The following is a 13,049-nucleotide window of genomic DNA, read 5'->3' as shown; positions in this document are numbered from 1 at the left end:
CCACATCACTTTTACTTTCTGTGCGGTAGGGGGCAATAATAACTCTCTCATAGAAGGCTGTTTTAGTTCAGTTGGTAAAGAATCTGTCTGTAATGCAGGAGACCCGGATTCAATCCCTGGGTCGGGACAATCCCCTGGAGAAGGAAATGGCAACCCACTCCAGTAGTCTTGCCTGGAGAATCCCATGGACAGAGGAGGAGCCTGGTGGGCTACAGTCTGTGGGATTGCAAGAGTCGGACTGGACTTAGCAACTGAACGACAACTACTACTGCTAGAAGGTTTGTGTAAAGATGAAAAGAAACCAGATGAGGGACGGAGAAGATGCTGTCAACATATTTGGGACTTTCAGCCTCTCTGGTACCCCCATTTCTCCCTGGAGCTGGGTGAACACACGGAAGCACCCCCCCCCCCCCAGGGGTCTGTCCTCTTCCCAGCCTCCTCTCTGCAGTGGGACCTGCCTCTGCCTGGGGCTCTTGGGGGCAGGGGACAGGGGGCCGGGGGAAAGTACAGATGAGGGGCCACGCTCTGACTGCCAGTTGGGCAGGAAGCAAGGCTGTGAGACAGCCCCCAACCGAAACAGCCCTCCTGCACCTACTCAACCACTCAGAATTGCTTCTCTGCCTATGTTAGCCTTATTTGGGGATAGAAGACATCCTGGCCAAATGTCCCTGGCAGACCCCCTTGGCCCTTGTCTTACGCCACTCTGTTCTTGGACAGACACCAGTGAAGACCCATCCCCACTCCATTCCCAGATCACACGTCTCAGTCTCAGGGTCTCTGACGCACGGCTGGTGAATTGTACTCTTTTTATTCATGGCCCGCTGAGTTCCTGCGCCACACAGCCTGGCCCCGCCTCTAGTTAACTTGGGGGTTGAGGACTTTGCCCACAAGGAGGTCTCTTTGAGTTATCTCATCCTCCACAAACAGCAAGAAGGGTCTGTTGACCTTCACGACCACGGGGACCTCCTTTGTGTTCATGGGAACTTTCAGCAGATTTTCTGTGTGCATGGCTGTGTCCGCAGCTAAGCCATGCTCGCTCACCTCTATCTCAGCTTGATGCAGGGCCTGGAAGACACAAATCCTGGGTTAGCCCCAGACCAAGCTGGTGGGAGTGGGGGAGGCGGTGGGGGTGGGGTGTGTCCAGCAATCTCCTACGGCCAAGATCGGGGGGCAACCTCCCCCGACAGCTGATGCCAGGTGAAGGAAGCCTGGTTTCCACTCCTGAAAAGCCACCAGCAGTTGGAGGAAGGCTGGCTTCCACTCTTGGAAAGCTGCCTTTGGCTCCCAGCAACTGGATTCGCCCTTGAACGTCAGATGTCCCCAAGAGGGGTCAATACTAGGGTTGGTGATTGTTGCGTTCAGACATCCTCAGGGTTGGGCGAATGACTCAAGGAGTCTGTGCATTTGAAAGGGAGGAAAGGGGAATAAAACACAGAGGAAGCCTGGATGGTCTGAAGGCTTAGAAAAAATTCCCGCAAAATAACTGAGAGATAGTCCTTTCCAACACTTTTAGAAAAGGATGTGATGAAAACCACCAGGGAGCTAGGTTTTCTTGTCTCCATCCAACCAAGGACAATTTGCCCTCTGAGAAAAAGCGCTTGTGCCAGAACACACATGACCCCCGATCTGCAGGAGGCCCTGCTGGGGAACGTGGCTGTGACATTGTTTGTATTGGATTGTGAAGAGCTCAACATCTCCCAAACCCAGCACTCAGGGCACACCTGCCGAGTGGATTTTGTTAGTGGCTCAGATGGTGAAGAAGCTGCCTGCAGTGTAGGAGACCCGGGTTCGACCCCTGTGTTGGGAGGATCCCCTGGAGAAGGGCATAGCAACCCACTCTAATATTCTTACCCGGGAAAGCCCATGGATAGAGGAGCCTGGCGGGCTACAGCCTACAGGACCACAAAAGAGTCGGACACGACTGAACCACTAACGCTTACGGGGCCGTGGAAAGCACAGCATGCCTGTGGGGTCCCAACCTTGGAACTCCATCCGATGTCTCTGAGCAGCAGGTCCCTCATCTCCCAGTTAAAGACCAGGGTTCTTTGGGTTCATTGGGAGACTGAGTGAGAGAAACCGTGAGAAAGTATTTTATAGTTTGTCAGGTGCTGTACCAGGATGAGACTGTGATTGTTGTTTACGTTCTGGGCAGAGTGTTACAGGGCAGCCACAAGGCAACCAGCTAGCTAGTGACCTTGGCAGAGTGGTTGGAGGGCAACCCCTGTGTCCACCAGGGTGGGTAAAATTATCTCATAAGTAGATGCTTCTTGGCATCCCTATGTCTAACCGGCATCTCCAGTTTAGCAGAGCTAGTCTCTGCCTGCCCGAGACCCACCCCTCTTTCATCTTTCCTGCCTCAGACATTGGCTTCATTGTTCCCCAATCTTCTAGCTCACAAACCTGACTCCCCTTCCCGCTCCCCAACTCTGCCTAAAAAACCCACAGCACCTTCTCATCACTGTTAACTCTCCCTTGAACACCTTGTCTAACCACCAATATCTCTCACCTAGGTTACTCACCAAACTTCCTACTGGGTCCCCTCTTCCTCCAGGGACACTGCCTGTTTTCCACATGGCAAAAAGTGATCTTTGTAAAACATGTCAGCTCATGTCAGCCTTGGTTGTCTCCCATGTCTATCAAATAAAACTCCAGTCGTATCCAGGGCCTGGGAGACCCAAGTGACCCGGCTCTGCCTGACTTCTGCCCTCACTTCCTACCAGACTCTGTCTCACTCATCACCCTAGCTGCCTGGGCTTTCTTGGGGTTCTTCAAAAATGTCAAGTTCACATCCCCTCCAGATACACTGGTTGGTCTCTTTGCCCAGGACATGAGTCCCCAGGCATATGCCCCTTGCTCTTTATCCAGGACTTGGCATAAAGGCCAACCCAGCCCTTCTAATGCCTGCCCACTGCACCCCAGCCCACTGTTCCTGGTCTCTCTGCTCTCTTTTCTTTAGACATGTATCACGGGTGGACACAGAGTGTAAAGGTCTGTGGGTATGCTCACTGTCTGCCCTGTCAACAGAACATAACAGCTATGAGAGTAAGACAACTGATGTGTCTGGCTGGCCCATGACTTTACCCCTGCGTTGCCTCCAGGGCTTGAAGCGATAACCTTTGAGTGAATGAATGATGAAAGGACCCCCAAAGCCCAGGGATCTGGGCAGATAAGAGGTATAACTGCTGTATGAAAAAACTGATTTTCAATCTGGGCTGTGGTGGATAATAAAACAGAGAAACTAGAAATTGCCCCACTCACCTCCAAATTAGGCAGGGGAACCTTCAATGTGATGTCCTGTGAAATTGCTGTGGTAGTCAGCATATGTTTGGGGTCAATCTTGTGAAATAGATGCTTTAAGTTTATCTTGGAGGAGATCTTCAACTTGGGCAAAACTAAGTGCACCAGTCTGTTAAGAATGAAAATGACAAGGAAGCTGAGCTATGTCTCTCTCCTGGGGTCCACGGGCTGTACCTTGCTTAGGCTGAAAGATCTTTTCCTAATGAAAATGCAATAGAAGTGTTTGCTCTCAGGGCTTGCTTGGGGGGAAGATTAAAGATGCTGGGGTCTGAGCTGCAATGTTGAATTTCCAAGCAAACCACTAACTCAGAATACACTTTACTATTCAAATGATTCCCTTTGCAGGCTTTCTATACAAGAGAAGATGAGGGTCAGACCAAGGGCATCCAGGCCTGAGTCCCTCTAACCCTCCATCTGGAAGCAGCAGTTTAAACTGTGTGGTGACCCTAAACGTGCTGAGGGGGTTGGGGGACATGGGATCCTCTTGCTGCAGGTAGAGCATAGGAAGTTTTCACAGGAGAGGAAGTTCCATCTCAGATGGTATTCTTTGAAACAGAGAGGAGGAATCCTCCTTCTACAGATCAGCAGCTCTAACTAAGGGAGAGTATTAGAAAGTGGTTGCAAGAAGTCAGATATGACTTAGCAACTGAACAAAACATTAGAATGTGTAGTGCCAGCCCGCTCACCCAACATTTTTGGTTGCTCAAAAACCAATCCATCTTAGCCTGTGTCAATGCAGTGTTGAGCTTCTGATTGGATAGCGACCCACTCAGCTGGGTTCCTCCACTGCTGAATCCCCTCTGCCCCAACTAGGAATACTGTGGGAGGCACAACTGTGGCAGAAAATGACAGATCCACTCTGCGGTGCCTCTCAACTGTAGTCGTAAATGCTATTTACAGATTTCTTCCCAATCTGCACATTTGTTGACCGAAGACGTTCCCCGACTCCCACCACTAAGATCAGTGGGCCATTGAAGATCACACTTTCGCTATGTAATTTATCTGCGTTAATTGGAGCCTGATGGACACCTTACTCAAGCTGGATTGATTCAATTCTCTCTTCCAGGATTATGTAATTGGAACTGAAAGATGCTCAGTGTAGTGTGGGTTGGAGCATCTGATTGAACAGAAGAGAGTCGTGTCTGTTCACAGCGGTCTCAGCTTGACATTTACTTCCTTAAGATCATTTCCTACTTAAGATCCCTGATGAACACTCCACCACTGAATTCTGTTATATACCCTACTCATTCTCTCATAGCTTTTCTACAATTTGAAGTTGCGTATTTGTTAGTTGACTTTCTACCTTTCCTACCAGACTGAAAATTTCATGAAAACAGAGATGTGTTTGGCTAATCATTGTATTCCCAGCACCAAGCAGTTTCTGGCATAGAATAGATGCTCAGAAAATATTTTGGGGGTGAGTGGATTGTGTGCTAGTGTGGGGGGGAAGGCTGGTTTGCTGAGCTGGAGAGGGAGAAACAAGGACTTGTGACAAGAGAAACGGAGTTCCCGGTGACTTTGCTGTCTCTTGTTCCAGTCCCTCATGAGACCTGGCTGTGTTCATTCCCCGAAATTCCATTTCATGTATTTTGTAAGTTTCGTGAAATTCCCATGTATCTTTCCAATAATTCCTCTCTGTATCCCACTTGATCTTTTACAAAGTGGGTTTCTGATATTGTACATGTCATCAAAAGAACTATAATTAACAGTTTAAGGGGCTTCCGACTTTGTAATGGAATTCAGGTCACTATTCTTCCTGTTTGGTTTGTTTCATTTTCTACAAATATCCTAGGAAATAACCAGATGCCAAACTTGTCCACCCTTGCCAGCCAAATAAGGCTTTTGCATAGAGGAAGTGAGGGCTGAGCAAAAATCTGATTCAAATCTAAAGTATTCCTTCAGAATAGCATACCTGAAGTCACTGGTTTTCTGAAGTGTAGCTCGCTTAGTAGTCATCTTTTTTAGAGCAGAGTCAAATTGTCCTGCATCTGGGAGCACAAGAATTAGGGACACATTTTCTTTGCCAGGCATCTTAACCATCGTAGCAAGTAGCTCCTCTGACCGGCTGTAAATCATCTGTTCTGTTTTTCTCATCATGTCCACCTGTACTTTGGTTTGGTCATTCACAAAGAAGTCCTCCTTATGGGTGTGTTTGGCCTGAAAAGCTGTTTTCAAGATGCCTGGGAAAATCGGGAAGGAAAAGTCAAAGAGTGATCTGATGAAAAAGTCATCACCACCTTCATGTTTGGGGTGAAGGCACCCAGAGGTGATCTGCTTGAGAAGGAAGCAGTCTGTTTAAGGTGACACCTTGACTCTAGTGAGCAGAATAGTTAAAATTCTAGACTGGTGCAAAGGACATAAAGGCAAACACATGATTTTCAAAAATAATCACCCTACAATTTCTTTAAATCTGTATTTCTCAAAAGATGTTTACCAAAATAACTGCCTCTGGAACTATAACACCAAGAAAGGATTTTGTCATCAAATAATTTAGGAAACATTGATCACAGCATCCCTTCTTTGAAAATTTCTACTGCATTTGAGTGTTTTAAGAGTTCAAAGAATGGTAAAGAAATCTATTTAAAATTTATTAAACTTGTTGTTCTGTAGAAGCCAATATAACATTGTAAAGCAATCATACTCCAAAAAAATTACTTATTTAAAATAAAGTGTATTAATTTTTTTTCAAGGAGGTAAGCTTTTTATCAGAAAGGCACACACACCTCAGTACACATGCAAATCTCTGCGTGAAATTCTATTTTAAATAATGCAATTCCCAATGAATTTTAAGAAAAATTCAAAGCACACGCCAGTTAAAAAACGCATCCATCACCCAGGGTAATGGCCATCTGGTCTGGTCTGGAAAATCTCTACAAGTGTTAGTCTTGCTTCTGATTCTAGAGGCAGACTTGAGGTCCTCTCTGTTCTATTGTTGCTACTTGCTTTCTAGAGAGTGATACGGATAAAGCTTTTGGAAAACTGTCGGAGGCTGGTGGGCTACAGTCCATGAGGTCGCAAAGAGTTGCACATGACTTAGTGACTAAACCACCACCACCAAGGGAGAATCATGCTGGAGAGTTCTCTGTAATATCCAGAGAAATGATCCCTCCAAGATCATTCATGTTGGGACTTCCCTGGCAGTCCAGTGGTTAAGACTCCCTGCTCCCAATGCAGGGGGCACAAGTTCAATCCCTGGTTGGGGAAATAAGATCCCTTAGGCCATACAGTGTGGTTAAGAAAAAAAAAAAAGGATCATTTGTGGAGCACTTTTTATGTCCCAGGTATGTAGTTTGGAACCGTGGGCCTAAATATGAATAACAGATGGTCCCAGTGCCTTCAGCAAACATCCTATGCTGGGAAGCACTGTGTCGTGAGCAGTTCCCTCACTTATCATGCACAGGACAAACACTATTCATGTCCTGGTAGGAACCGTGTTTAATCAGTAATAGAATATCCATGAATTGACTCATTTAAACCTAAAATTCATAGAACTCAAAAAATGTTCCAGTACCATACTACATACTGAGGTTAGAACAATGAATAGAACAGAGAGCTGATTTATGTGTTAAGAAAACTGTTCTGGCATTTTAATGGAGAAGAGGTTGGAGGCAGGCATGAATGGCAACCGAGTAATTAACTTTGGAAAGTCATCTAGGCAAGAGATAATGTTGGCCTGGGCTAGAAACTTCTAGGCTAAGTTTCTCAGATGGTGAGAAGTCAACACATTCCAGGTCAACTCTGCAGGCAGAATCCATGTGACTTGTGTTCTTGGATCTGGAGGTTTTGTCCAGAGCAGGTGGGTAGATGGTGCTGTGATTCTCTGAGATGAGGAGACACAGGGTGTTTGGGGGTGGTACCGGGTTGGGGGATTGTGTTTGGAGGTCTGTGAAACATCCCCCCAAAGGTATTAGAATCTGGACCTCAGGGGAGGTGGTCCAGGCCTCATCTAGAGACTAGGGAATAGAGTACAGGTGGTGTTTGAGGTCGTGAGCCCAGGTGTGGTGGGAGACACTTTTAGAAGTCAGGAGAAGAGAAAACAGCAAAGGAGACCAGAAAGAAATGAGCTCTGGGGTAAGAGGCAGGGGGGAGGAGTGCTTGGACAGGGAAGACAGAAGGGGCGCCGCCTTGAGGACGACGAGGGCACAACCATTTCTTCGCTGTGATGGAAGGGGAGAGAGGAGAGGTGCGTGGGCCTCGGACAGCACGTGGAGGACATCCTGCCTGACCTGCTTTCGTGTCCGTATGCGGGCAGCAGGAGAGTGCACAGCTGGGAGTCAGTGGAAGAAGGAGGCAGGTGATACTGAGTGGAGGAGGAGGATGTAAATATATACCAGCGAGGGGTAACTCTGGGGCCACCCAAAGAAACACTGGTGATGTCAAGATCGGTGCCCAGGAATTCACACTGACATTTTAGACACCTGGTGTGTGACCCTGAGTTCAACGCGGGGCACAGGTGCAGAAAGCATCTCATCTCGCACTAATCCGACCTTACAAGACAAACGAATTAGCCAGTGTTCATGGCTCTGCAAAAAAAGATGTCTTTTTTTCTCCCTTTTTTTTATCAGCGAGAATGGTCACGTTTTACTCCAAAATATCTTAAGCACCACAAACAAGATGACTGAGAGGCTTAAGAGAAGAAACACTGAAAAATGCTAGACAATGCAGTGATATCAAACTCAGTTAAAAAGTTTTAAACCTACTGGTTTCTGAGAAAATGGGAGATACTGACAAAAATTATGTTTTTTTTTTTTTTTTTTTGACTTAAACATGTTAGGACACACCAGGGCAAAGATTACCAAAACAGGAGTTCATGCACTTAATAAGCCTCACCTTTGAAGAAAACATGGTTGACAAGACATAGGATGGTCTCAGGGTTCAGGTTGGTGATTAAGTCTGTGATTTTCATATGTGTTTTTTTAGCCACGTGGTGGCTGATCGCCTTCTTGGCTTTTTCTATATCTGTAAGGTCAATCATCTGAATGTCCATTCCCTGCAGCTTGCTCATCTGTTGAAGGAGCATCTGGTTGACCACTGTTTTGCTGTTGATAAAGAGAATGTCATGGTGCTTCAGTTGCTTCTGCTTCACTAGCTCATGCCCCATGTGGACAAGATGCTGTATGTGCTTGTGCATATCCAACAGTTCAAGGTCAAGTTTCAGGTCCTCATGGTGGTTGGTGCTCATTGTGGATTTGATCCCCAGGGAGAGAGTGGCCAGGGCAGTGGTCATGGCTACGGGGGAGAAGATGATATTCTTTCCGGGATCCTCAATTATCAAAGCCTTGAACAATTCTTGGGCAAAAGCCTCAGGGTGAGCTTCCATCTTCTGGGAGAGAGCTGAAATTTTCTTTAATAAGACTAGGTCCATGTGCTGTTGAGAGTGTTGTTGCTTTTCACAGAAGATGCTATTAAACAGGCCACAGAGGATGAGGACCAGAGACAGGGCCAGATGCATTCTCCTGTGGGACATTTCTGCGGCAATCCAGAGCTGCTATTGAAAGGAAGAGGTATATAGGTGAATATTCTATGGAACGTGTTCTCAATGCTGTAGGGGTTGAAAAAGGCTCATTTTATCTATATGCAGCTCACCTGGGTGGGGTTGCTATTAGTCCATTAGTCCTGGATTGGAGAATGCTAGCTAAGTCCAATGAGGAAGGTCTAATGAGGATTTTGGAACCTGACTAAAGACAAATTAAAGTGACCTGATTAAGAGGGATTTAGTTCTGCCCCTAGCTGACCCTGCAAGTAAGTCTTCTCCATCCACACTTTTTTCTTTCTCTTTTTAAGTACAGGGTTCATGACACTATCCTGACAAGTGTGGAAAGGAAAGAAACAGGAGGAGAGAATGAGCCAAGATTGCAGGTTCAGACACCCACAGAGGTCTGGCCAGAAATACCCCCATGGGAAGACAGCAAGTATAGTGAAATAAGGCATGCTGGGGGCTGGGGAAAATGGACCAATGTGCCCAGGTCGAAGGGGCTGGCATTACTTAGCTCCAGCTGTGACTAGGATCAGTTCTGGGGCAGTGGTGCTGGGTGTCTTTTTTGTTGTTTTTGTTGTTTCTGAAGCATCTAAAAATCCAGATTTTAACATGAAAATTCAACCTTTCCAAAAGCAACTTGCTAGCAGCCCAAAGTCCAGATGCAGGCCTGCCAAATCTGACTTTAGAGATGCTCGTGTGATTTCTAAAGTGAATCCCGGGTGGCGCTCAGACAACTTGGTCATCGGCTGAACCGAGAGCCTGGCGGAGGTCGGCTCAGGAATTCCGGTCGCCTCACTTAAGTCCTGTCCGTGCTGTCAGCCACAGTCCCTCACCCACTTTCGGGGCAAAAACCCCTCTCTGTCCTCATGCGGCCTTCCCGGATGGCGCTAGTGGTAAAGCATCTGCCTGTTGTTGCAGGTGACATAAGAGGCATGGGTTTGCTCCGTGGGTCAGGGAGATCCACTGGAGTATAAAATGGCACCCTACTCCAGTATTCTTGCCTGGAAAACTCCATGGGCAGAGGAGCCTGGCGGGCTACAGTCTGCGGGGCCACAGGGAGCTGGACGTAACTGAGTGAGCCACCACACATGAAGGAGTGAATGTCCCCACATGTGACCCCACAACTGAGACCAGAAGTCAGGCCTTGCATCTGAAGGGAGCGCAGATGGCAGGATTTCTGGCCCCACTGATGGGAAAGAAAAAGATGAGACCCATGACCTGATTTTGTGCTCAATTTTACCTCCGTAGGGCAGGGCCTGTCCTCCCTTCCTTAGTCTCCTACGGCACCCAGCTCAGTTCCAGGTACAGGGTCCACTTCTCTGCATTATCCCTGCCACCCCTGGTGTCCCTTATCATGGCTACTGAAATAGCATCTACTGTGAACTGAAGGTTTATGCCCCTCGAAATTCCTACGGCAAAAGCCCTAGCTCTGAATGTAACAGTACTTGGAAGGAAGGCCTTTGGGAAGTAACTGGAGTCGGATGAGGTCACGAGTGTCCCTTGCGTGTAGCCATATATTAGTTTCCCATATGAGAAGCAATACCAGGGTATGAGCTGTCCCCACTCTGTCCCTGCATGCGCACCACCAAGATGAGGTCCGGTGAGGACACAATGAGAACACAGCCATCTCCAAGCCCGAACTCTCACCAGAATCCAGCCACGCTGGCACCCTAATCTTGGACTTCCAGCCTCAGAGCTGTGAGAGAATAACTTTCTATTGCTTAAGCCACATAGGTCATGGCATTTTGTTATGCAGCCCAAGTTGCCGCGATAGCATCACCCACCTGTCAATCTTCCCCCCACCAACATTTCCAGACACCCTACAGCCAGAGTGGGCTCCTCGGAGTGTCAATCACTTCTGTTTCTTGGTTCCCCATGAGTTTCAAGGGGATGGAGTCCAAATTCTTCAGGTGGCAGAGAAGTCCTGCCATACCCTGGTTCCTGCCAACCCGACTCAGCAACCTGGTCCTAAGCAGTCCACGTCAGTCCCGCATTGTCTCCTCCAATTAGCTCCTACCTCTCACTGCCAACCATTGTTCTCTCAGCCTTCCCCACTTCATCACCTCCCCCATCCACCTCATCTAAGGGGAGAAGGGTTGGTGAGAAGGGAGGACATTGTGGTTGAGGGAGCCAGAGAGTGGAAGGGAGTTATGGGTGGGGAGAGCAGTGGATGCAGGAGATTCCAGAAAATATACATATCCTCATTATCCTGCATCCTTCATCATCTTGCCCAAGGCAGAGGCTGCTTGAACCATAGCAAAAGAACAATAAAACACTTACCCTCACTATCCCCAAGAGAAGAAAGCTGACTTACCCTTCAGGGGAGCCCGGTGTTATCTACTGATATTGCTCTTTGCCTCTGTCTGTGATTTATTTATACCGCCATTGGTGTAGTGAAATGGATAAACCTGAATTAATACTAACTTGGCCAAACAGCTGTGTTCAAATACTGTGCAGACAAAACAAGAACTGAATCATTTCAGTTCCAGTGAAGCAGCGAACAAATCAATGGATTGTGGCACTGTTTGAGCTGCCGTTCACTCAACTACTCATGTGTTATTTCAACAAACACTTACTTATCTTTTACTAAGATCCATGCTCTGGGCTAGGTATGGGGTGGGGGCGGGGGCATGAAGCTTAAGGCCTGATTTTTCACCCTTGAAGAGAACCCCCGGCTTCAAGGATATCTTAGTTTTGAGGAAGAAGCAAACATGTAAAAGGCCCGTGGGCTACGTTTTGGCTAGTTCATGAAGAGCACACAGTACCACTAAGGAGTTGTGTTTGGAAAGAGAAGGGCACAGGTAATAAAAGGACAATTCAGAGAGACTGAGTCACTCTTCCTGTAAGTCATAAAAAATAGGCAGGAGTCAACATATTGTCAAGGAAGTGTGAAGGGGGAATTCTGAATGCTGGGGTTGGGTGGGGTTCCTTGGGAGAGTGGTGGTCAAGGCTTTACCTGCAAGTTTTCCCCAAGTCTAGGCAAAATTCAGTTCTGACATGGTGGGGTGCAGCGACTGCCAAATGTTCTCTTCAATAGCCACTAAAGAAGTGGACAAAATCAACAAAAAACAATCATTTAAGTGCTATAGAAATTCACCAAAGGCCCACAACAAAGATGAAGGGTGAGGAAGATAAGGGTTCATTAACAAAAGTACTGAACTCTGTGTAAGGACAGAGTGAGTCTCTACATGCTTGTCTGGGGTTCTGCTGGTGGGTGGTCTATCCAGAGTCCGACTGCGGCTGCCGGAGCAGACTCACCTGACTTGGAACCTTGTCAGTTAAAGTGATAATATTGGTGGCAAGCAAAGTATGTATGAGTATGGGTTGGGGGGCAGTGGTTCTGTTAACCTTCAGCTGTATTTGGATCAATAAATGGACTAGCGGATTAACATGGGATTAACCAAGGAGTTCCAAGAGGCGTGACAGCTGTAGGGAATTGATAAGCTCTCTGCATGTCCCAGGTTTAAAGGTGTTTCTGCACACGGGCACCACAGACTGGAGAAGACCCAAGGTACCCACCCCTCCCTGGCCCTTGGGGAAGTAAGAGAGAAAGATGGAAAGTAAAATATGGTGGTACTTGAGGTTTGAATGGGCTCATCGGCCTGCACACAGATCCATCAGCAGAAAGTAGAACTTTTATTGGCTTGAGGTGTTTGAAAGCAATTTCTGTCAAAATATGGCTGAACTTTAAGCAACACAGCTCCTTGATGACTTAGAGGGGTGGGATGGGGTGTAGGAGGGAGGTTTGAGAGGGAGGGGATATATGTATACATAGAGAAGATTCACATTATTGTACAGCAAAAATGTATACAGCGTTGTAAAACAATTATTGTTGTTTAATTGCTAAGTCATATTCCACTCTTTACAATCCAATGGATTGCAGCACACCAGGCTTCCTTGTCCTTCACCATCTCCCAGAGTATGCTCAAACTCATATCCATTGAGTTGGTGATGCCATCCAACCAACCGTCTCATTCTCTCTTGCCCCCTTCTCCTGCCCTCAATCTTTCCCAGCATCAGGGTCTTTTCCAGTGAGTCAGCTCTTTACATCACGTGGTCAAAGAACTGGAGCTTTAGCTTCAGCATCAGTCCTTCCAATGAATATTCAGGGTTGATTTCCTTTAGGATTGACAGGTTTGATCTCCTTGCTGTAAAAGGGACTCTCAGGAGTCTTCTCCAGCATCACAGTTCAAAAGCACCAATTTTTCAGTGCTCAGCCTTCTTTATGGTCCAACTCTTCCATCCATACATGATTACCGGAAGAACCATAGTT

At 47.1% G+C, this 13,049-nt stretch overlaps 1 protein-coding gene across 1 annotated transcript; it reads right to left on the bottom strand.

Annotated features, from left to right (window-relative positions):
* Window positions 1–855: 855 nt before the first annotated feature.
* On the bottom strand, window positions 856–8,764 carry LOC110140594 (uterine milk protein-like). Its single transcript, XM_020899100.2, has 4 exons — window positions 8,128–8,764; window positions 5,210–5,477; window positions 3,259–3,406; window positions 856–1,065 (listed from the first exon to the last, which is right to left on the bottom strand). Exons 1-4 carry the CDS (start codon window positions 8,762–8,764, stop codon window positions 856–858), a joined length of 1,263 nt encoding a protein of 420 aa, XP_020754759.2.
* Window positions 8,765–13,049: the final 4,285 nt, after the last annotated feature.

The sequence above is a fragment of the Odocoileus virginianus genome, chromosome 16 (genome assembly GCF_023699985.2).
Source record: "Odocoileus virginianus isolate 20LAN1187 ecotype Illinois chromosome 16, Ovbor_1.2, whole genome shotgun sequence".
NCBI classification, from domain to species: Eukaryota; Metazoa; Chordata; class Mammalia; order Artiodactyla; family Cervidae; genus Odocoileus; species Odocoileus virginianus.
This window is presented reverse-complemented; position numbering and strand designations above follow the sequence as displayed.

Bases quoted from the DNA above. Each gene is read 5' to 3' on its own strand.
- LOC110140594 (XM_020899100.2), bottom strand. From the start codon at position 8,764: ATGTCCCACAGGAGAATGCATCTGGCCCTGTCTCTGGTCCTCATCCTC. The intron at 5,478-8,127 runs GTGAGGCTTATT...CGATTTTCCCAG, and splicing joins CAACCATGTTTTCTTCAAAG to GCATCTTGAAAACAGCTTTT. The intron at 3,407-5,209 runs GTATGCTATTCT...CATTCTTAACAG, and splicing joins CAGAAAACCAGTGACTTCAG to ACTGGTGCACTTAGTTTTGC.